The following is a 24,371-nucleotide window of genomic DNA, read 5'->3' as shown; positions in this document are numbered from 1 at the left end:
AGGGTTAGGGAACATTGGCGTGTTGAGTAATTTTGTGCACAACCGCTCCTGCACAGGAGCTTAGCTCTTATACTGCTGCAGTGTCGTAAGGACTTATATCCGTCTTTTTTCTGGTGACTCGTCAGTCTTTGAATAGTCATGTTAGCTGTCATCTTGGGGAATCGTCTTGCACTCTTTTTTTGTAATTTCGTGCATAAATTGATGCTTGCCGTGACTGGGACGGTGAGTCTACTGTAAAGTGCAGCCTGTATTGGAGTGCCTCTCAAGGCCTGTTTCACATGACGTGTGGGGATGCTACCTACTTTAATTTTACTTTTCTTTTTTTGTTTTAGTTTTTTTTTTTTTTTTTACGGGAAGAAAAAGAGTTTTCAGGAATGTAAGTGCTTTTAGACTTAGTCTTACATTCTTTCATTTGCTCATGAAAGCTTTTTCTGGACTGTTGTATTATTTTTGTCTTTGGAAGTCATAATGTACTTTCATACAATGTTTGTCTTCTTAACTTAATGTGAAACTCCATTTTTTAATTCTCAGGTCTCTAACTTACCAAGTCACACTGCAGACAGTAAAAATGATTGTAAATCTGTGATGGTCACCCAGTTGGAAAAGGAGGAAGATGCTGTAGTTTTCTGATACCTTTGCTGAGGATTATTTCTGAGCTTTGTCTCATAGCAATTTAATATTTTGAAATGGACACAGGAGCAGTACCCATTATAAGTTACCTGCATTTCATAGGTAGAAAAAGCACACACGTCTTGGCTTTCAAGTTCACACTGGGTCATTCTAGACTCTGGTCCTAAATGTCCTAATAGTTCATTCTCCAATTCCTGTGCATCATTTTTTTTCATTGAGATCTGTTTGCATGTGGTATATGTAATCTGTCTGGGACTGTTAGTTTTTATAATAAGAAGAAAGCAAGAAAAAAAATCCTGATAAATAGCAAAATATTCACACATTTCTTTTAAATGGTTCACAATTGCATTAATGAATTTCAAAAGGTCAAGAGCTATGTTCCACATTCCTGAATTCCTGGCTTGAATTCCTCTAGCAAATAGAGGCAGTACTGAGGCAAATAGAGATAACCTTTAGGTAGCAGTCCATATGTTTTGCATTTTATAGTCATAATATCCTCATGTCTTGTTGCACCACCTAGATTACTTTTGCTACTTCTTAATGAAAATGCAGCTTCATTTGAGATTGTTTTTTCATCTTAAATCCATAATATTCCAAACATTTTAAAGAGTCTGTCTGGTTTGCTGCTTTCAAGTATATGTGCCCAGTGCCAGCTGTCATTTCAGCCTTTCTGAACGGAGGCAATCCATCAGTAAGAATGTACTGTCAGGAGTTAAGTTAAAACACCAAGTCACAATTTGTTCTACACCAAAGAAAATTCTTACTTGTATCTTTATTATTTTGTAAAATTCGAAGCTAGTAAATATAAATGGCATGTTCCTACAGAAGGGGTGTGTGTTAATCTTCATAAACATTTTTTAGTATGCATTTATTCTGTACTTTCTTTAACACTTAAAATAGTCTGTGCCCATGAAAAAGAGGAAGATAGTAATATCAAAGTAATTAAATTGTAGGAATGCATTGATTTGCTTCAAATTACTTTTTTTAGTCACACTGTCAAACTGCAAAAAGTAAAATTTCAAGGGATCAAAATTAGGTTAAAAACTTAAGTATTATTATGTAATCTAAATATGGTATCAGGGTTAATAGAGTGAACAAATTACATTTGCAAGTGGATGTGTATGCTCATCTCAGTTTTCTCAGGGTATTCAACTGAAGCTGAAATATGGGAATATTGCAGCTGACTGACAAACAAAGCCTTAGTGATAGGTATGTTTTGGTAATCACCAAGTTACCAAATCGATCTTCAAAGTTTGCTGGACAGGTGAAGGCTTTTTACAGTGGCAGTTTAAATAAACACTATGTACATATAACCAAGGTTATGATTAGACTGATTATTTGTAGAGGGAAGGCTTTGAAATACTGCTGAACAGCTAATGCAGCTATTATATGCTTCTGAAGGTTTTGTTTTGTTTGGGTTTTTTGTTTGTTTTAATTCTGGGAAAAGGGAGCCAAATGAACGTGTATTTTTACTAACACTCCATCAATTTATGCTCCATGCACAGCAGTGGATCAGTAATTTGTTAGGAGGTCTCTCCAGAGAGACACAATCCTTTGCAAGTCAGTGGTTCTTTACATAGGCTCAGAGCTTCCCACTTGGTGGACACAGGTGTGGCATGACAGAGCGTGCTTAGGCAGAATGCTGTGTTCTTAGTCTCAGCCATCCCCATCTTATGACATCTCCTATTATTTTTCCTGCATAATTCTGAGAAACAGGCAAATTTACAGCCTATTGCTGACCCAAGGATTCTTTAGAAGGCGCGTGTCTCACCAGTCATCAGTGCGTTTTGTAACCTCTGGAGGAAAGCCATAAAGAAGATGACTAAGCTTTCCTCTTGTGTATCTTTCTTTGGGCTGAAGTATGCTATTACATATACTAAGACAAAATTCCGTGTAATAGTTATAAAAGTCTCATCATCCAGAATTTGACAGGATATCAGTGCAGGAACATTAACTAATCAGGAATCAAATGGCCTCTACCAGTTGTTCTGAGATGCTCTGAATCGGACATGTATTTAATTATTTTTCTTTTGCCAGGAGTTTGACTTTGAAAAGGGGTCCTAATGTTAAATACATAGACAACATGAACAGTGATCTCTAAATTTACTTGGTACTCTTGTCAATCTCTGTCCATTTCTGTGTGAGACTGAAGCTCACTGTATAATGTCTCCACGTTTATCAATTTGATATGAATAGATAGTGGTAGGGGTCAGTATAGTTTTTATTTTCTTATTCTGTTCACCTAATCTTGAAGACTTACACAAAAGAGTAAAACATACTACTTTTTGCCCTGCAGTTCTCTTTGTTGCTGCTGTTTTGAATCTCCAAGCCAAAGAGTTGGAAAAGGATAAATTCAGTTGAGTTGCACCTAGACAGATCTTTGTGCAATCTGGCGAAATGGCAGACAGCCCGAACTGTGATTTGAAGTCTCTGAGTCCACTTCAGCTGTTTGAAAGAGTGACTGAACAAGGAGAGAAAGTCAGAGCACTAAAAGCAGGAAAAGCACCAAAGGTATTTGCATGTCATGGTTTGAACCTGTTCTTTTTCAGTTTAGGTATGTCTTTGAGTGCTGAAGAATTTTATTATACTAAGATCTATTTTGCTTTATGATGAGAAAAACTCTTGTTAAAAACTATTTATGTCCATTTTGTGAGCTGTGGCATACCTGGAGCAAGGTAGTCACTGGCAAGACCAAAGTTTTTACTCATGAAGTAAGAACAGAGTCATAGGCTTAGAAGTCTGCTTTATCCAGTTGCCATGCCATGTGACAGGATCCAAGGCATTTATTTCTAAAGTAAATTTATGTCACATGCTTTCTTCCTTGATTTTAGATGCTTCCTAAAAATCTTTTTCTCCAGGCATTATTGTAGACATTAGCAAATATGTCTTCCTGTAACTGTACTGACAGTCCCTGCTTAATCTCCCTTAAATAATATAGTAATTTGCCATTTCCTTCAGGTTCCCTATTCCCTTATCACTATCTTGACAAGGAGAGCTCAGTTTTAATATGGGCTCTCTTAATGTATTGCCTATGGGAGTAAGCCTTGAAAACTGGGAGTCAAATAAAGTGTTGTTCTATTTATTGCTTGCATGAGATTTTACAATAACTTTATGTTAGAGAGGTCATAACCATAACTTTTTGTTCTAGCTTGTCTTCAAGTCTGTCAATGAACTGTAATGAATAAATTATTTTAAGGTGAGCCACTAAAAGCATTGTAAAGTAAATTAGATAATAATTTATATTTTATTTATATACCTTAGAAATTTATGGTAAAAGTGCTGAGCTTGTTATACCTCTGAAAAGCAAGCAAGCATTTTTTTCCTAGGCAGAAATTGAAAAGCAAGACAGAGGTACTTTAAATGTCTTGGAAATGGTGATGATTTATATTCTAATGATTAAATATTTGCTTTTCTTCTACATTTGACATTGGTGCTGAAAACATTTAAATAAAACAGAATTTAGAGTTTATGAATGATGCAATTCAGGTCAAAGCATGGATGTGGGATTTTGAAAGGTTGGGACATTAATGTAATTGTCTATTTTAAGTATGTTAAACAGTTGTTTGGGTTTTCTCCTTTATTCAGGATGAAATTGATGCAGCAGTGAGGATGCTCTTATCATTAAAACTGTCATATAAAACAACAACAGGACAAGATTATCAGGCAGGCTTGCCTCCAAAAGATCTTGTATTAATAAACAATGGTACAACTAAAGAAGAGGATGAGGATTTGGTGGATCCCTGGAATGTGCAGACATCAAATGCTAAAGGCGTGGATTATGACAAGCTCATAGGTATAACTCTTCCTTCACTGCTACTAAGGAATTTATGTAAAGTGATCCTAATGACCACAGAAACAGCAAGGCATCATAACAAATCCAGATCAAAACATCATAGGTAACATTTAATTTATGTCTAATCTTAGCATTTCCGTGTCTAAAGAATTTGCTGTAAGAGATGAAAATGTCCCGGGTGCAGTTTTCCTATGAAAGACTTAAATACTTTGCAAAGAACTTCGAAGTTCAAAATCCAAGTTTTACTTGCAGTTTGGTTTTTTGGTGTGAGAACTGTTACTAGAAGTTATGCTGACAAAGACACTGAGTATCTGCATCTTCAGTGGCTGGGATGCAGAAGAGCATTTTGGCCAGGCTGAAAGATTCTTCCTACCCTCCCCTCACATCGCTTACAGATTAGACAGGGCAGGAATGATCCAAAACTACTGCAGAAATCTATTAAACCTAATGACTTCTTCAGAAGACACATTTACAGGCAGCCACGTACTGGCTGGAATGAAGGAGTTGCAGCTCATTCGAAAACATGCAGTGTAATGGAGAATGTTTTAGACAGGATTGTTACAAAACTTGCAAAGTTTTGTAATTTAAGAAACAGAGGTCTAGGTAATACTGGTTTTACAGTTTGCTATTTTAATAACTTGTTTGAGTCTAGCATGGAAACAAGTGAGAGAACTATTCATTAATTTCTCTTTTATTCCTTTTTTTTCATTATTGTCAATCTTCATGTTTAGTACCTCAGCTGTACATTGCTGAGGTCTGCTTAGTAGTTTTTTCTCGCAGTAGAGCATACATCCTTATGTGGCAGTAATCATATATTTGCTTTTGGGACAGTTGCGTGTGCCAGCATTATTTTAACTCTTTGTGATGTTTCTGTGAAATTGTGTCCAAGGTATGCACACACTGGCTTAGTTTGCAGGAAGTAACAGGAGAAATAAAAGGTTGGAAAGGCAGAAGTGTGCAAAGAAAAATGTAGATCAGTGTGAGAGAAGGAAAAGATAAATTTATTAGAATCTGGATGTGGATAAGATCTTTCATAATCTTTTTACTTGCTTAAGAGTTACAAAGAAGTGATTTGGGTTTTTTTTCTTGGGAGGAGGGGTTCTGAGCATTTTAGAAAAGGAAGAATTGCACAATTGTGTTGGCACAATCTAAGGATCTAAGAACGACTTCCTATAAATCAGTTCATGCCCTTTTTTCCAGTAACTGTGTTTGATCTTCCTTAGAAGGGTGGGTTAGCCTAAACGTTTTTTTTCTTCTTTACACTACTTTCAGATTGGTGAATTTGATAAATGAGTCATTTTGCTTGTTCTAAGTGCTGTGTTTGAAATTTTTCAGAAAGGAATGCTAGCCTAGCCACTTCAGGATGTGAAGCAGTTGCTGGTTGTTATTGATAAGCTTCCTTCTTTTCATCCCCTTTTTAAAAATAACTATAAAAAGTATTGTTCGTGAACTTGTTACATTTGACAGCTCCTGCCTAAAGGGAAATTTTTGTGCCACCTATAATCTGTTCATTTGCTAGTGGTACCTGAGAAAGTTGCCACTGTGCTTGTGTTTAATCAAACACAGAAGAAATGAAATCACTGTTTTAATTGAAAGGGATCTTCTTCTCAAATGGTTGTCCTAGATGTGCACTTAAGTGTATGGTAGCACAACAAAACAGCCTGAAGATAATCTGGGAAGAAGGGTTCTGTTAGCCAAGTACTAGACATGAACATTCCTAGAAACTTGTTTGTCTGAGCATGAGCAAAGACCAGAGGAATGAGTGAGAAAGAGCTTTGTTTGCTAACCATGCTGATAATTCAGTAAGCTGAATATTGCAAGTGATGCCAAATGGTTGAAGTTGGTGGGCAGTTTTGCAGATCATCTAGTCAGCCACTCTCCCTGAAGCAGTCATCCAGAGCAAGTTGCTCAGGACCTTGTCCAGTAGGATTTTTTTAATCTCCAAGGATGGAGATCCCATGACCTCGCTGTCAACACTTCCAGTATTTGACCATGTGCACAGTATGAAGGAGTTTTGTATATTTAAATGGAATTTCCTCTTTCTTCTAAGTCATGCCCTTTGCCTCTTGTCCTTTCACTGGGCATCACTGAGAAAAGTCTGGTGCTGTCTTTTTTATTTCCTCTCCACTTGCCCTAATAAGATCCTTCCTAAACCTTCTCTTCCCCAAGCTCAGCAATCCCAGCTCTCTCAACCTCTCCTTGAATGACAGATGCTCTGAGTCCTTCATCTTTGTGGCCCTTTGCTGGATTCACATTATTATATCCATGTCCTTCTTATGCCAGAGCCCAGAACCAGTGCTCCAGAAGTGTCTCCTCGGTGCTCTCTGCAGGGAAAGCATCACCTACCTTGACATTCTGGCAGCAATGTTCCTGATGCAGCCCATAAGGCCTTTGGCCATTCAACCCACAAAAGTGCCTTAAAGGCTATATTCAATTCCTTGTCTGTCAGGACCTTGGGACCCCAGGGTCCTTCTGCTTTCCAGCCAGTTGGTCCCCTGCTGTACCAGTGTACAGAGTTACTCCTCCCCAAATTCAGGACTTTGCATTCCCTTTTGTTGAACTTCATGAGATTCTTGCAGCCCATTTCTCCAGCCTGCTGAGGTCCGTCTCAATAGCACCGCAGCCATCTGTTGTATCAGCCACCCTTCCCAGGATTATTTCACCTGCACACTTGCTGAGACTGGGCTCTGGGCTCCAGCTGGACTTTGTGCAGCTACTCACAACATTTTTTGGCAGTTCAGCCAGTTTTCAGTTCACCTTGCTGTCCACTTACCTAGTCCAGACTTCATCAATCGTCTGTGAGAATGAGGTGGAAGGCACTGTCAAAAGCTGTACTAAAGCTGAGGTAAACAACATTCACTGTTCTCACCTCAGCTATAGTCAGAGCATCATAGAAGGACTAATAAATTGGTCTGACATGATTTTCCATTTGTAAGTCCTTACTGGCTGTTACCAGTCACCTTCATGTCTTTAATGTTTGGGGATGATTTCCAGGATTATTTGCTTCAGCACATGCCCACAGATTGAGGTGAGGCTGACTGGCCTGTAGTTCCACAATTCCTTCTTCTAGCCCTTCTTTAAGGTAGGATTGGTGTTTGCTTTCTTCCAGCCTCCAGGAGCCTCTCCCAGTTGTCATGACTGTTCAGAGATCATTGAGACTGGTCTGGTCACCAAAGCTGCTGTATAACAAATATTAGGGTATACATTTCTCCACATAGATATAACAGGGCAATGGCAAAGAGGAAAAGTACACGATGAATTTTCAGCAAATGCAAATATGCTTTTGAAAATGGCAGTTCTTAAGACTTCTTATGCACAGTGAGTTGAAAGCTGTCTTTTGATAAAAGCTAGAACACCAGGGATGAAAAGCACACCAGGAATTTTTTTAAAGCTTGTTTAGGAGTGGAGACTGTGTCTTTGTTGGAAGCTGTTTAGAAAGGCAGATTCTTTGTGAGCAGAGAGCCTAAGAAGTTCTGAACATTCAAATAGGAGGAAATAGGTACGGAAAATTATCCATTTTTTTAACAGAAAAGGTGAAAATGGGCAAAGAAAAGGGAGCTGTGCAGTCTGTGAGTGTTTAATAAAGATATTTAGGCATTTCTAGTGAAGTGTTCTGTACACCAGAGAGCTTTTCTGATCACTTTCTATGACAATACATGATTATTTCTAGGGTAGCTAGTCCAAGTTAATCAGGGCATTTTCATGTTTTCTGTTTCTGTCAGATTAACCTCTTACCAGTTGCTGTTGATGTGCTGAATCATTTTCATGCTCATTTGGTCTCCTTTTAGCATTCATCGAGATTATAATTTGCCATTTTGTGATGCATTTTGCATTTTATTAGTGCAATGTTGAATAGTTCTAATGTTGAATAGAATATTGTAGCAAACAATAGACTCTTGTATAGATTTTTTTGAACGAGTCCAAATCATAGAGCATTGACCTGATTATTAGGATCCAAGAATTACTTGGAGTAGGAAAAATACTGCTATTTTACTCTATCACAACCTTCCTAAACCACCAAGTTGTAAACCTTACTGATTGCCATGAAGAGCATTAGGCATTTCCTTTTCAAGCCTCTTGAGGGGAGCAGTGTGTGTAATCATATACATATTAAAGAATTGAGTTTGCAGAAGAGTAATTGGGGTTGGTGATGTTGTCTGAGTGAAAGCAAAAGACAATGTTGTCTGACAGCAGAAAATTTAGACATCAAGAGAGAAACATTCATAGCCTCATAGGCATTTTTGTCTTATGGCTTAGAGAGGCCACGTTGTTGATCTGAATATGTTACTTTAGCATGTTTTTTTGCTTGGAATATCAATGCTTCTGCTGTAAGGAGACTGCAATTATAGTAATTTATGAATGGAGAAATACTGCATGTTGTGAATGAGCTGAACCTCCCAGCACAGAGTTAATACTGCAGGTGACTGCTGGGACTTCGGTCAAGAATCAGGAGAATCTAGCCATTTTGACTTGAAGATCTCTTTCTTAATCTAGACTGCATTATGTTCTTGGTATTCCAGGATCTGGTTTTAGCTATATTTTAACTTTTTTTCTTTAACATTTTATGATTGTAGTTCGGTTTGGCAGCAGTAAAATTGACACAGATCTGATTAATCGAATAGAAAGAGCTACTGGGCAAAAACCTCACCACTTTCTACGTAGAGGAATCTTTTTTTCCCACAGGTGAGTTTTTCTTTTATTAAAATTCTAAAGGTCCTGTTGGGCAGACTTCCTGTGAGAATTATTGGGAGAAGCCTGTAACTAGAAAAGAACATGTGCTTTTATACCAAGGCAAACCAACTGTGCCATTTGAAATTAGCAACTACTGCAGATGTCCCCTGGCAACACTTGAAACTCTTGATTGCGTGGGTTTCTGATATGTCCTCAGTAATCCCAAACTGAAGAAATGTGCACAGAGTGCAGTTTCATTTTGACTCTGCCTCAGCAGCCAGAGGCAGTGACCTGTCAGAGAACTCCAGGTGCCGCTGGTGATTTCAGCAGGGCTTCTGTGGCCTGTGCATCTGTTTGTGGTATAGAAAAGGCTTAGGGAATAATCTTAAGCATGAGCCTGCTGGTGACCTTTACTGTTAATTGTTAGCACACAGGGGTTTGGGGATGTGGCACCAGCAGGTTTCACAGAAGGACTTGGGCATGACTGAGGGTATAACCTCCACCAGAGGTCAGCTAAGCTGGCTGGTTGAACCTATTTGAGAAATGATCCCTGGCTGTTTTACTAGGCCCTAGAGATTATTGTCCAATCAGGTAATTTTAAAAGTTGCACAATTTCAACATTAAATTTTTATTTTTGGTTTTGTTTTTCTTTGAGGTTTTTTCCCCCTATGGAGACTGAAGGAGACAATGCTTTTGTTAAATTAAAAAATGAGTAAACAAGAACTTTTTTTTATTTCTAGGACACTTAACATACTATAATTTATTTATAAATACTTTTGGCTTTAAAAGCACTCAGATTTTGAAGATAAGCTTTTTTCTGGGGGTATTTCTCACTAAAGAGTTGTATCATGTTTTCTCTGTTTTTTCTCTAGAGATATGGACCAAGTACTTGATGCTTATGAAAATAAGAAGCCCTTTTACCTTTATACAGGCAGAGGGCCATCCTCTCAGGCAATGCACGTTGGTCATCTTATCCCATTTATGTTCACAAAGTAAGCTATTTCTACCATTTGTGTTAATCAAAGCATTTTTTTCAAAGGAAACATTGAACGTGGCTTGCGAAACTGCCAAAATGATACATTGCAAGGAGTTCTGATTATGTGAGGTGAATATTAATGAACTTAATTCAGTCTTACCTTTCATTCAGATGATCACAATCCCTGCATCACCATAAAGCCCTCTTCCTTACTCCCTTAGCCATGTGGCACTCCTTAGAAATTTTGTTGTTCCTGAAAACCAGTTTGTTACAAGACTCAGTAACATTACTCTGTAAGGTGGTGCCTGCAGCAGCAGGACATAGAGACATTGGGCTCAGAAAGCTAAAACCTCTTCGAATTCTGGTTCCTCTGCAACTGGTGACCACTGTCATGTGTACAGGAAACAGTGAGTCTTTTTTCCAGGTAAATTGTCATTATAATCTGTATAAAACATTTTATCTGTTCACATAAATATTACTGCATATGCTACAAAGAAAAGAGTAGACCTCTCTATATATGTTCTGTTTAAATATATAAAAATATTTTATCTGTGTGACTTAGATCTTCATTTTAACTTATGTGGGATAAAATATTTCTGCTTCTATTAGGTGGCTGCAAGAAGTGTTTGATGTTCCCTTGGTAATACAGTTAACTGATGATGAAAAATACCTTTGGAAGGACATGACAGTTGAGAAGGCATATGAGTATGCTAGAGAAAATGCAAAAGACATCATTGCATGTGGTTTTGACGTCAATAAAACCTTTATATTTTCAGATTTAGACTATTTAGGGTAAGTATAAATTTCTTTAGAGCGTTGTAGTGAAAAAAGTGTCTATATTTTCTCTCTTACTTTGAGAGTCAGCAATGTTTTAATAAGTGTGTCTAAATGTGAAAGCTTCCGGACAAGTTTTGTAACACTTAAAATAGAAACATATTATTTTTTCTCCTGTCTAACGTTTTATATATACTATTGTCATTCCTGTATAACATATTAACAAATACTTGTGTGTGCAATCTGTAAATCATGAAAGATACATTAAACCAGCTAAAGTGTAAAAATACCTAAACCACCAAGAAACTTCCAGATTGGTTTGCTTAAGATGGTATCAAAATCCCTCAGATGTGTTTACACTTTATCTGCATTAACAGCAAGCATTGCAGCAACTTGCTATGATAAATTATTTTAATAACACAGCATGAAAGATTATTGAGTGACGTTTAAAGAAGATTTAAGAAAAAGAAACTGCTATTGAAACTGCCACCTCGGCAGGAAAGAGTTTGTCCTGTATGGGATACACATGGGGGATACCAAGCAACACAGACAATGTGATCTATTTAAGTTGCCAGAGTTCCCAGAGAAGCATAAGTAAACTTCAGGCTCCCTGAGGCATTTTGGCACCATTTCTGAATCGAAATATTTCTGGGTTTAGACAGATACTTGTGAAAGAGAAAAAAATGTTTCTAGTAATTGTTGGGGGAAGGGAAGAATAAATTAAACTTTCAAGGCATAAAATTCCTAATTCCTAAAATTCTCTAATTATCATCTCAATGCACCACATAAGGTCTGAAACTGTGAGATTTAGTCCTGCAGGCTTTTTTATGCTCTCAGTGGAACTTCTTTGCAGTGGAAGTTTGTACATACACTCTCCTCCTCATTTCATTTTTCCACATTTTTTTTTCTCACAGGACAAGTGCTGGATTCTACAAAAATATTGTCAAAGTTCAGAAGCATGTCACATTTAACCAAGTGAAAGGAATCTTTGGCTTTACAGACAGTGATTGCATTGGTAGGAAATCATACAAATTACAAGAAACAATGCTTGCTTTCACTTTCAATTGAGCTGTTTTAAGTAGTAGTTTAAAGAGATTAGTGTCTGCCACTCATGAAATGGACAGAAAAAGCAGGAAGATCGTGTTTCTAGGCTGATTCTGATGTTACTTTTGTTCCTTCAGAATTTACAATCAAATTTCTAGCCTGACATCTACCTTTTTCACTTTAGTAAGAGCAAAGTACAAAACACAGATGTTGAAGGGTCCAAAACAGAACTACTTTTTTTTTGTTTTTTATTCTTTTGTTACAGTGATTGGAGCTATGGACAATTTTACCTCCTAGAAATTTCTATGCCAAATTTATAAAGAAACCTGTCAGAAAAAGGTGCATTGAAACACATACACATTTACATATTTTTAGAAAGTTGAGTGCTGAATAGCCTAATTATCAAGGTGCTGGGTAACGCATGTCTTCCATTTACTTCTCTGCAATTGCAGGTTTCTGTCACATGGCTAAAAAAAAAGATTCTGTGTAAAAATGGCATTAAATCCTGGATGTTTCTGAGCACTATTCATCATTCTTCATCCAGTGATTGGGCCACTGACAGCTTTTCAGCCTTCACTGTAACCAAGGAACAGATTTCCGCTTGTTTCAGCGGTGCTCTAATAAAGGATGGTATTGTGATAATGACTTCATCACATGTTTGGAAAAGTCTGCTACTTACTCTCTGTTCTGATAGGATTTTGGTCAGGGAAGCAGGTTAGCCACACTGTGATTAAGCCCTGTATAAAAAAGAAAACTGGCCACATCTGAGATGCTTCATGAGTACAGCATGCATATAGCAGTGATTCTGAGATTTAGAGGGAAATGTGATGATTGTAGCTATTCTCTCACAAAGTGAAAAAAAAATAACAACCTTAGTCAATAATGTTTCTGGAAAGTTCAATGATAGTTCAATGATGAAAAGAGTATTCAGTGTGAACTTTTTCTGAAGTCAGTGTGGTCACAGCTTGCTTTTTATCATTAGTTTCTATGTCAGTCGAAGGTTTGTTGACATTGCAGAAGGTAAAGATTTTAAAGTTTCCTCAGATAAGGCAACAATGCTTGATAAAGATACAGCTTGGTCTTCAAATAAGTATCTGGATGATTCACTTGTGCATTTTACATACTGCAAAAAAATCTCTCTATTTACCACTGCTTCTGTTGATTGCTTAGCTTTTCCAAACATGTTTTTTAGGTAAGATCAGCTTTCCTGCTATCCAAGCTGCTCCATCCTTCAGTTCATCATTTCCACAGATCTTCAATGGCAAGGAGAATATTCAGTGTCTTATCCCATGTGCTATTGACCAGGTAAGAAAATCATATTGCTTAATTTGTTTTTCATGCATTTGGTTTTGTATTGTATTATTCAAGCTTCATGGTGGTGTCTTGAACCATCTGTAAAACATTGCTGCAAGCACCTTTCTGGGGTAGAAACTGAAAGATCTAAAAGGTGAAGAGATGAAGGCTTAATCCAACAATCATGTATTCATCCAGTCTTGGATCTCTCTTGATCTTAATGCAATTCACACTGAGCCGACATCTAGGAAAGCAAAGACGGCAACATCTATGCAAAAGCACACTGACATGGGGGTAGGAAGAAACTTTTGGCCATCTCCATGGTAACTTGGACAAGATGGAATGAGCTCAACTTGCAGCACAAGAGATTTCTGTTGAATCATGGAGAAAAACCCTCTCTCAGTAAGAATAAAAAAAGCATTGAAATAGTTTGCCTGAAAGGCTACAGAACCTTAACAATTCAGATTTATAGAGAGAGCTGGAAGAACATCAGATACAAATGAGAGTAATAGGGTTTTTTTAAAACAAGTAGTGTTTCTAGGAATCACATCCTGCACTGTCTGAATCTTTGGCTATTTTAGTCACAAGGACAGACACTGGAAGATGATATAATCATATTCATCACCCAGAATACTATGAAGTAATATTATTGCACTTTGGTTTGAGTCACATCATCAGCACAGCACTGCCAGCTTGATCACTGATTTAGTTCAGATTCTCTGCTTGTTGTTAAAGTCTTTGAGAGAAAGCTTGCATCGTAGGCTGCATCCATCTCCAGCCATATTAAGGATGGTTTTAGCAACTGTTTGAATTCATGTAAAATTTTGTAAGTATGCTTATTACTTAAGGGAATCAGAGTGTACAGCACTATGGAAAAGAAAAAGGGAGATTTTGTTTGTTGCTCCTCTGAATGAACTGGATTGGAAGTAGGTTCTGGAACATTTCATGGTTTGTTTTTTTCAGTTTTTGGGTTTTTGACATCACTTCTTAAGGCATGAATGAGTCAGCACCAATCAGATTTCAAATCACATTTTTCAAAGTTATTCTGTGCTTTTATTGATTGTTGTTTCAGGACCCTTATTTTAGAATGACTCGCGATGTAGCACCGAGAATTGGGCAGCCTAAACCAGCCTTACTCCACTCCGTCTTCTTCCCAGCCCTACAAGGAGCACAGACCAAAATGAGTGCTAGTGATCCAAACTCCTCCATCTTCCTCACTGATACACCCAAACAAATCAAGACAAAGGTAAGGACCTGCCAAGCCCAATAGCACAAAGCTTTACAGTGAAAAGGGATGGTGGTCATAGAAGCATAGAGTCATTTAGGTCAGAGAGGGCCCTTAAGATCATGGAGTTCAACCATAAACCTATCCCTGTCAAGCCCACCACTAAACCATGTCTATAGGTACCATATAAGTAGAAATAGTCTTCAGCTTCACCAGGAAGTGCTGCTGAGGTTGGCCCACAGCTCCTGCCTGACACTGCTTTGATATCCCCTCCCGGATGTCCACCTTCAGTGGCCCTTCTGGTTACAGTGGCAATTTTTAGTGTTTTCCTTGGACATACATGAATCTTTTTTTCCTTACATTTCATGGCAGAGCATCTTCAGGAATTGACTGAGTTATGCAAATTTAGCTAGACTATCAAATACCATCTTTTGCCTTACTGGCTAGTCTGACAGTACAAATATTAGCTGGGATAATGTACAAAACATGTTTGTTTTTCTGATACCTGCAGAGCAGTGGTGTAAGAATAAGAGCTGTGGAGGCTTATGCTCTTAAAATAAATACTATATTCCCATAGTTTTAAAATCTAACAGGCCATGATGTAAACCTAATAAAGAGCTTTTTCTTGACTGCCTCTCCTTGTTGGGAGCACCAAACATTGCACGGTGTTAGTTACAGCACAGGTCAGACCTACCCTGCTGCTTGGGAATCTATTGCTGACAATTCACAAATGAACCTGTTCACTCCAGTTCACAAATAAACACTATGTTGAATTGCAACTCAGTTTTTGAAGGGGTATTTTCTTCTGAGTATATTCCTAGTTTGTTTCCAAGTTCAAAGGAAGATCACTCTTATTTGGTGTCAGATGATTTAGTTTGGCAAAAGGGAAGATCACTCTTATCTGGTGTCAGATGATTTAGTTTGGCAAAAGTTTGCCTGTGTTGTGGTGTTTAAAGAAAATGAAAATCAGCCCTTGGGAAAGAATTTATACTCATGATACCAGACATGAAATAACTGTCAAAACAAGAAGAAAAAATGTTCATGTTGTTTCTGTTGGGCAGGCTTGGATTAATTCTGTAATAGTCAGACTCTTCTACAGCCACGTCATAACACTTCATTCTCTTTTATAGAAACTGATTAAACAGTACTGTTTTGAAGAATTGGAATTCTTCATGTGTTTGGATTATAGTAATTCCAGTTTATTTGCACAATTACAGAGTTGCTTTTTAAAAAAAAGTGTAATTTCAGAATAGAGAATGCATGGTTAATGGTAATATTGCTAACATTCTTCCATGGTTTTTTCCTGGGAAGTAACTTGGAAAAATAAAAAAATAATTCTAGCTACTTGGAATATAAAAGGCATTAAGTAAAATCCAGAACATGATGTCAAGTACTGAGTAATGGAGGACAAACTGAGATTTATTTCAGCTTCTGAAGCCCATCATAAACAAGTCTTTATGGAAATAGAGCTTGAGTGAAAAACCAAATACTGTTATAGCAAATAAATTAAAAAATAGAGTAGGAAAGGTGACTTCTGGTCATGGTTGAAGGTTAAAAAGATAATGCTACACTGGGCAAAAAAAATTACTGCTTACAGCATTTTTCAGTATTGGTGCATTGCTAATTAATGAGGTTCAAAACTTACAGGTAATAGAAGATAAAAAATCGCTAAATATTGGGAAAGGCTGAGAAGCTTCTGGATAATCAAATGAGATGAATGGTAGTATTTTAATAAACTATTCTTATTCCAGCTATCAGCAAAATACAGCTCAATTACTTGTTTGCTTTTCTATGAAGTGTTGCTTAGATTTTATGTCTGTAGACATATTGGGGGATTCAGAGAAATTCAGGGGGAAAAAAATCAGTGCATCACTATGGATAGGTCACTGAAACCCTCAGTCAATGAGTAGGTGCCAGAATATGTAAAAGAAATTAATTTGAGATTAAGAAAGGAAACATTTTGTGTTTCAACAAAAAGTGCCTTCACCTGGCATATTGTATTTAATCCCTTTCAATTCAGGAAGTAGACAAACTGTAGAGATAAAGAGTATTGAAAAAATGTCCTACAGGCTTACAAAATCCAGTAAGGACAGAGGTCAGTGCAGAACAGTATGTAAAATCCTTATTTTACAGATGCTGAGAGAGCTATTCAGGCTGCTCTACAATATAACAATAGATGTAATATGGTACATGGCAGTTCATTTCCTTAAAATATTCATCAGTGCATCATTTCTGATTGTAGTTCGTTGCCACAAAACTTCATCTGTAACAAGGTGGTTGGAGAGATTCAAAAAAGCACTAGACAGTCTATACAGATAGTAGGATTGTTCATAAATTGTAAATATGTAACAGCTCCTAGATACCAGAACTAAAAAAAAACCTGCTTCATATGCAAATGTGTCTCTTGGCAGGTTGATTATGGTATCTCTAAAGATACAAGAGCTAAATGAAAGCTCAGCATATGGTTAAATATTTTTTTTCCTCCGCTTAGCAATTTATTTTCTTTAAATTTGTAGGAAGATTAGCATCCTCAGAGAGTTCTACATAAGTTTAAATGTTTAAAATAGGCCAGTGGCTTCCAAATTTATTGAGAATGGGATTAGCAATTATATCTGTTCAACAGTGCCTTTCATCTGCCTGTAGGAAACTATGCTTAAAAAGAAGGAGGATGTCAGCAAATACTCGATTTTTTAGACTGAACAATTGGGCATTGGTCTGATTTTAAGCATTCTAGACAGACTTCTGTAATCTTTAACTTTGCTTTGTCTTGTTTTCCTTTTCCCCAAAAAGAGGAGATTAGGTTCTCTGTGGGATTCCTGCAGGATTTTCCATGCCTTCTTCATCTCTTCCAAAATTAATTTCTTGATAAAGAAAATACCTTATTTTTGTTACATGAAGTACATTTCCTGTAAATACAAATTCTATCCAACAGCTTCAGCAAAAGGGAATTCAAACGTTTTTGACTGAGTCTTGAATAGATTATTTTTTAATTTTCACTTAATTTTTGTTCTGACTGTGAAGTCTGAGGAGTATGTGTATAACCATTTTTCCCTGCTGGGTTCTGATGGCCTCCTTTTTTCAATCCTGAGGCTCTGCATTAACTTGTCCCACTCATTCTTCAGCTAATCCTTAATAAAGAGTTTGGAAGATCATGACACATCTCTGCTTGCACTAAGGTAATCCCAAATGCAGTGGGAATTACAGCAAGAGTTCCTGGTGTTGTTTCAGATTAACAAGCACGCCTTCTCGGGAGGCAGGGACACCATTGAGGAGCACAGGAAGTACGGAGGCAACTGTGAGGTCGACGTGTCTTTTATGTACCTGACTTTCTTCCTGGAAGATGATGACAGGCTCGAGCAACTGAAGCAGGTGAGTAACCAGACTGAAGACAGGGTTACTCATTACATGCTGTGAGGACAAGCAGCCTCAGCCCTCAACAGAGCTGTAACTCAGTCCTCCTGTGAACCTTCTCCAGGAAGGATGGTGTTATTCTCATGCTCTCCATCCCTTGCAAATTTCAATATTAGTATCGATCTCAGTTTTTATTTCTTTGCAATGTTCTTTCCAAGAGACAGGCCAATCTGTCTCTTCTTTAAAAAAAAAAACCCTAGTGTTTTCACAGGAACCTCCAACACTCTGTGGGACAGTATCTTCCCTACCTTTCAAATAAGACCACCTTAGGATCAGTGTTGTTTTAATTGTGTAATACACTCTTCTGGTTCCTCATCGTAACGTACCTAAGCACTCTGCAAAACTACAAAAGCTCACGTCTGAAGCTTGCTGGTTTTTGTTTTTTTCTTATCATCACAAGAAATTTAATAGCTCTGAGGAATTGGTTCACTGATCCCAGGCAAAAACTGCTTCATATACGTTGCATTTTCCTTAAGCCTATCTGGCAGACTTCTGTCCCCAGGGCTGGTAGCAAGCCATTTCCCTTCCCTTCATCACCAATACTAGGTGATGTGTGTTCTCTGGGAGGCAGGAGCTCCACTGGATAACACCCATGTCACACTGGTTTATCAGCTTTCTCCTGCTGGCAACAGCTGCAAGAAAGTCAAGAGCTGCAGATCCTTCCTCAGCCCTCTACTCCTTCCCACACAAGAGCAGGGTTGGATAGCTACTCTTTCCCATGCTGTTGTAAATTTCTTATGAATTGTGAATTGAAATGTGAATCAAGTCCACATTTGACTTGAAGAGATTTGTTTCATTAATTTCCAACCACTGCAGGGGTGTCGGCCTAACTGCTGCAGAGCACAAAGCCTGGCCCACAGCTTGCAGCTTGCTGCAGGGGTGCCTCAGAACCAGAATTGAAAACATGAAGTTGCCCATTGTAGCAGCATCAGTGCAGCCACTTCAGGTGTAGCACCAGAGGATACTTTCAGAGAAAGCAACCTGGGTGTTTTTATAACAAACTAACAAGCAAAAAATAACACATACACCCCAAAACCCACCACTGAAATTCCATTTGTTCTTCTTAATGTATTTTACTCTTGCTGAGTGAACATCAGCAGCATTTACACCTTGAACAGGTGTTACAAATGGCTTGATGACAAGAGGAGGTAAGATTATCATGTTTATTGTCATTTCAAATATAGCTGAACTGCACTAGCTGTGGTTTCTCAACGTGGCTGAACCAATAAACTGTTGGCCTGTGCTTCTAAGCTAAAGCATTTCAGTATTGAGCAATGGAATGGATTACTAGCTGTGAATATGACTATGGTGTGAACATAGATTCTGAGTGTCTTTGCTATAAAAAGGATATTTTAATCACATCTAGTCTCTTACTGAAATGCAGTGAGAGAAAAATATGAGAATTTGTACCTGTTATTATCAAAAAGAAAAAAAATTAAGGCTTAGGGTGACTGTTTATTTGAACTGGGATTCTGGGGAGGAAAATATGCAGTTTCCTGTAAGTAATTACAGGATTTCCTCGTTAAACTTGTGAAGGTAGTTTATTCAGTCCTTATAATAACTTGTCACATACGAACTTTCCCAGCTGCCTTAATCTTTTAACAGGCAACAAGCAATTCTGCAAGTTGCATTTTCAGAGTGATATCAGATAATCTTCTAAGGCATGTGCTTATTTTTAAGAGATCCAAATCTGTCTTCTAAAGAAATCCTGGTTACTGAGTCTTTTTGTGAATGTCACCGTGTTCAGCAGCCAACACTTTCTTGACAGGCTTACACCAGTGGAGAATTGCTCACGGGGGAGCTGAAGAAGGTACTTATTGAAACAATGCAGCCCTTGGTAGCAGCTCATCAAGAAAGAAGGAAGCAGGTCACAGATGAAATTGTGAAACAGTTCATGACTCCAAGGAAGCTGGCTTTTGAATTTTGAAGAAATATGTATGTAACTTAGCACTTGATAATCCACAACCAAGTAATTGTTGTCTTCTGTTGTATGTCATCACTCCCTAGTTATGTACAGCCTGTAATCGGTGCTTTATAAATAATGAGTAAATTATCATGAACAGCAGAGTACAAAAAAAGTTTAAAATAGGACTTGTATCTATTTAAAATCAGAATATGCAAGACAGAATTGATCGGTCTTGCAGAAAAGCATGTATGTCAGCCCAGCATTGTATTTTAATGTATTTCATGTTGAAAATATAAATAAAATTTCCATTTGATGATAAAGGCTAACTTGGAAATTGTTTTAAATATGTTGGTAAGAGGTCATATCTCAAACTAATAAATAGTTGCTCCATTTTCTTTTGTACTATGTACCTTGGTTTACTAGACTCTATGTCCTCTTGGGCATGAGAACATGCTGCACACAAAAAAGCAGTGAATGTTACAAAGTGGGAACAATACAGAAAGAGTGGACATCTGTGAGTTGAACACTGGAGAAAGACTGTCAGACTTGTCTTGCTATCACCTTTCTCTTTGACATTGGGCAAGTTGCAGAAATCTTGTAGTACTTTTTTTCTGGAGCTATTTAGCTGATCTGAGTGCCTCTGGAGGAAGGAGGTCATCAGTAGGTTGTCAGGTCCTTGATATTCTCAGGTGGATGATAGTATAGAAATGCAAATATTAGTTTCTAGTTAAAAATAACAAGTGTTAAATCATGCTGAAGTCACACTGGACACAGGGATACTTCTAGTACTGTCTGTTCTCTTTCACTGCACCAGGTTGTTCAAACTAGGGATACTTATTTTAGGATGTATTCCAGTGAAAAAAAATATATACTTTGTTAAAATACCTCGTGTATTTTAATTATCTCCTTTCTTTGAAAGAACTTCAATGTCTTCACTATGATTTATGGAAGAAAAATTCAAATTATTAGCTATTTGTTTTGATATGAGCAGTGCTGAGTGCACACTGTTGGATCTGTCTTGTCTAGAAAGGAAAGTTGCTAGCCCGTAGTCTTAGCAAAGGTGGTTTTATTTGATGCAGGTAACACAGGTGGGTTAACCTGGCTATGTTTGTTCAAGGAACCAAGGAAAAGGCAGGAGTGCAAGGCAAACCTAGTACTATTGCATGAGTTTCAAACTTGTGCTGAAAATAGCAAGGCTTAGCTTTTGTCTCTTTCTTCACAGTTTATGTGAGCTGGCGTCTCTCATCTAATGCCATTGACTTCAGCTTATTAGTGAAAATGTTTCCCAGAGACTGTCTCCATAACCCAGAGGCAAAGCATCTCAGTGCCAGCAAGGGCTTAACAATGAGTAGAAAAACTTTTTTTTTTTCTAGAAGTAGTGGAGCAATTCTTAGGGGAAAAAAGCAGCTTCTTAAATCCAGTAATAAGTGAGCTAAGTCTTAATTACTTTAGACTTTAATGATGACCTTCCTGTTCTTGCAGTCTACTCTTTGTCATCTTTAAGCCATACATAAAAGATAAGCCTTAAATTGACTTTAAAAGTGCTTTTACAAAGTTAAAATGCAAATTTCTTGTTTAAAATATATGCAGATTTGTTCTGCTAGATTTATTTCATTAGCTAAGAATTAATTTTGTTATTCAGCAAAGAGAAATATGCTGTAGGAGAAACTGTACCGTGTTCTATTCTAGATAAGCAGATGGTTTATTTTATAACAACAATTGAAATATGTTTTGAAAGTGCTGGAAAGGAAAGTGATAGCAAAACTATTTCGTATTTGTTTGCTGAACAAGCAGTGTTTTCAAGTCCTCTGATGAATTCATACCAAGATGCTTCTGAGATGGTACAGTTTCTCAGTGGAGTCTTGGTGAATTCCTGAGCCTGTTGTTAATTACAGTTCACATCCCAGAGGCATTTAAAGGTCAAGACAAGGCAGTTTCCAAAGGCATGTTGAAATGTTATCAGGCGTGGTTCATTACATTTTCCTCAATCAGCTCATTTTGTTCATCTCACTGTAATAAAAATGTAGATAAAAGTCTGTATCAAACTTCTTTTGTTTTACTTTTTTATTATTTCTTTTAAAAGCCTTAATTTACACTTACTCTGGTTTTGACCTCTCTTCCTACCCTAACCCTAACCCTACCATTTTGTCATCTGATGTAGCTGGTTCTTGTTTTAAAGTACTGAAACATGGTGCCTTAGAACCCCCTTCCAGGTAGACTTCAGACTGCTCCCAGAGCAAACTAGTAAGGGTCAGTTGTCCAGAGATGACCTGGTCACAAGCCAGACTGGATGTTGCATGTCCCTGTGCACAGCAGCCAGCTCTGGAATGGGGGAAGGTCAACGAGACCTGTGTACAGTGACACCTCAGTAGGTTTGGTGTAAAACTGATGCTTGAGTGGAAACACAGTGCTCACAATTTCTTTGCAAAAGCACAGATTCTGAATAGCTGCCCACAGCGCTTCCACAATCACCAAGAGGAATGCTGAAACCTACCTGGATATTCATGAGCATTGTCAGAGCAAACGGGAACTCAGCAACATGGAACCTGATCCTGAATGTGACTTCTAAGAAATTTTTTTTATCAAGGCCACCAAGTTTTTTGCTGAAAGAAATCATCTATACAACAAGCTGCAGTCGCTATAGCAAAGTAAACCAAATATCAGCCCAGCAAATATGGTACCTTCTTTCTGTGGGCTGGCCTTCAGCTAGCTAATTTATCAAAATAAATAGTTCTGTGATCGTTAGAGTAGCTAAAGGCCAAGATAATGCAAATCAGAAAAGAAAGCAGTCAAGTGCTGAAAACCAGAAGCCAAACACCCAGCTTGGGGTGTGTGTAGTGAAGTACATAATCTGTGTCCTGACAGTAAACAAAAATTGGTTGAAATTTATGTGCCTGTGTTTACAGTACTCACGCAGTCAGTTCCTGTACCTGGTGCTGTGTGTATCAGCTGTGAGTTCTTGCTCAGGTTGTCACCCACACACTGTGTAGATGTAAAGGGTTCTAAGCAGGATGGATTGCAAAGCCCTTACCTTCCTGAAATAAGCTGCCTGGAGCTACAATTTGCCTCTCATGTAGCATGTCTTCAGACCACATGAGAGCCTGCTTATATATGGTGCTGAATACCCCAAGGCTTAGAGTCCTCAGCCCCTTGCACTGGCTTCTGCAGTTATTCCCACTCATGTTTGCAATTCCTCTGTAATTCCTCTCCCTTGAAATCAAATGTATTTCAGTTACACCCACAGGAGGAGACATTTTTAGTTATCTGAGTGTGTGAGCATACTGGGAAAGATGAGCTATTTAATATTCAAACCTTGGGCTGACCATGGATGGTATCAGTGCTGCCTCACAATAAACAGTTGTTTAGTCTGTTTTGCAGGCATTCTTTCGCTGTCTCTGCTCAGAGGATGTAATGCCTGAGAACAAGGTCGCCTGGGAATAATATGGCATAAAGGAGTGATTCCAAACATCCGGGCAGAGCAGGGGTAAATCACTGTCCAGTTAAATGCATCCCTTGCAGAAAGAGGCAAGGGCAGGAGACTCTTAAGAGCTCTTAAGAGGAATTCCAAACCTCAAGGACTTTATTAAATCTTCTGTTTTAAGGGCTTTCTGACTAAAGGAAGTTTGGTGCTGACACCCAAAGCTGTCACCACAGCAGTAGGTTGCTGAGGCCGTAAGTATTTTGGAGAGAATCCAGTTCAGTGTTGGGTCTTTCTTTTGACTCCCTTTAAGGTGACATCCTGCGCACCAGCCTGGTCTCTTAACCCTGCTTTTGGATCAGCTGCAAGAGCTGGGTAGACCCTTGAAAGAATTAAGATGCCTGTTTGATAGCATGGCTGTGAAGGTGTTTAAAAGGCCAGTTGAAGGCTTAGATTTCAGGAGGACAGTTGTGGAGCTTTTTAGTGGTCTCTGTCTGGGGTAGAAGAGGTTCTCTTTATCCTTGTCTAGGAGCACCTGGAATCTTTAAACTTGTTACTGTAGTTCTTTCTGTATGTCCAAGGCAGCTGACAAGTCCTGTTTGCTGCAAAACTGCTGTTGGTGTAGTAAAGCCATGCCATCAGGTGGTGAGAGTGGCTGCTGACCAGAAGGGTCCTGAATGTGAGAACTCCTTTTAAAATGGAGTATTCGGCTTTCCCTCCAATAAATGCATTTTTAGCAGAATCTGAGAGGTTGGATCCAGAGTGCTTCAAGTGTCATCATCGAGGGATTAAAACAGAAGCCTATATGTGGCCCCTGAGGCAGGATGAGCAAACTAACGTTTCTGGGTTTAGGGGTTTTTCTGCTTAAGCAGTAGCATGGGTGTTGGTTTTTCAACTTTGTTGTTCATGAAAAAAAAGTAGGAAAAAGTAATGAAAAAGAAGTAATAGAAAAGTCAGAAATTCGTTCAAAGTGCACCTTTGGCAAAATACATTTGGCTGCTCCTAACAGCACCATTTAAAGGGAGAAAAGTATGCACTTTTAAAAGCTGGAAATCTTGATGATGCTCTACAGCTTTGCCACTCTCCTCTAACTTGCCTAACCCCGCCAGCGCACAGGTTTTATGGCAGCCTTTCCTTTGCGAAGCAACGAGGCTTTGCATCTATTCCTCCCCTCGCTCCAGGATGAGAACAGATTGCCTCCAAAGCTGTGCCAGGCTCGGAGAGACGCTG

General features: G+C 38.2%; 2 protein-coding genes across 4 annotated transcripts in view; one reads left to right on the top strand and one right to left on the bottom strand.

Moving 5' to 3' along the window:
- Positions 1 to 2,898: 2,898 nt before the first annotated feature.
- On the top strand, positions 2,899 to 20,117 carry WARS (tryptophanyl-tRNA synthetase). 2 transcript variants are annotated; one of them, XM_017729084.1, is made up of 11 exons: positions 3,080 to 3,141; positions 3,779 to 3,826; positions 4,216 to 4,423; positions 8,998 to 9,106; positions 9,967 to 10,086; positions 10,680 to 10,862; positions 11,759 to 11,859; positions 13,081 to 13,193; positions 14,254 to 14,427; positions 17,635 to 17,775; positions 19,586 to 20,117. In XM_017729084.1, exons 3-11 carry the CDS (start codon positions 4,240 to 4,242, stop codon positions 19,742 to 19,744), a joined length of 1,284 nt encoding a protein of 427 aa, XP_017584573.1. In that variant the 5' UTR covers positions 3,080 to 3,141; positions 3,779 to 3,826; positions 4,216 to 4,239; the 3' UTR covers positions 19,745 to 20,117. The 2 variants fall into 2 exon arrangements, with proteins under 2 accessions (XP_017584572.1, XP_017584573.1); XM_017729083.1 differs by lacking the exon at positions 3,779 to 3,826 and having other exon boundaries at positions 2,899 to 3,141.
- Positions 20,118 to 21,608: 1,491 nt separating this feature from the next.
- The window catches only part of SLC25A47 (solute carrier family 25 member 47), a 12,660-nt gene continuing 9,897 nt past the window's right edge, over positions 21,609 to 24,371 (bottom strand). For both annotated transcript variants that reach the window (XM_017729085.1, XM_017729086.1), the window contains one exon: positions 21,609 to 21,733. Coding sequence is in view for 1 of the 2 variants with exons in the window: in XM_017729086.1 (XP_017584575.1) it covers positions 21,731 to 21,733 (3 nt within the window). In the remaining variant the exon portion in view is untranslated. The remainder of the gene's footprint in view (positions 21,734 to 24,371) is intronic.

Source organism: Corvus brachyrhynchos, unplaced genomic scaffold, assembly GCF_000691975.1.
Source record: "Corvus brachyrhynchos isolate BGI_N302 unplaced genomic scaffold, ASM69197v1 scaffold1, whole genome shotgun sequence".
Taxonomy (NCBI): Eukaryota; Metazoa; Chordata; class Aves; order Passeriformes; family Corvidae; genus Corvus; species Corvus brachyrhynchos.
This window is presented reverse-complemented; position numbering and strand designations above follow the sequence as displayed.

Coding starts and splice junctions, on each gene's coding strand:
- WARS (XM_017729083.1), top strand. CDS start 3,028: ATGGCAGACAGCCCGAACTGTGATTTGAAGTCTCTGAGTCCACTTCAG. Junction 3,142..4,215: donor AAGCAGGAAAAGCACCAAAG/GTATTTGCATGT, acceptor TCCTTTATTCAG/GATGAAATTGATGCAGCAGT. Junction 9,107..9,966: donor GGAATCTTTTTTTCCCACAG/GTGAGTTTTTCT, acceptor TTTTTTCTCTAG/AGATATGGACCAAGTACTTG.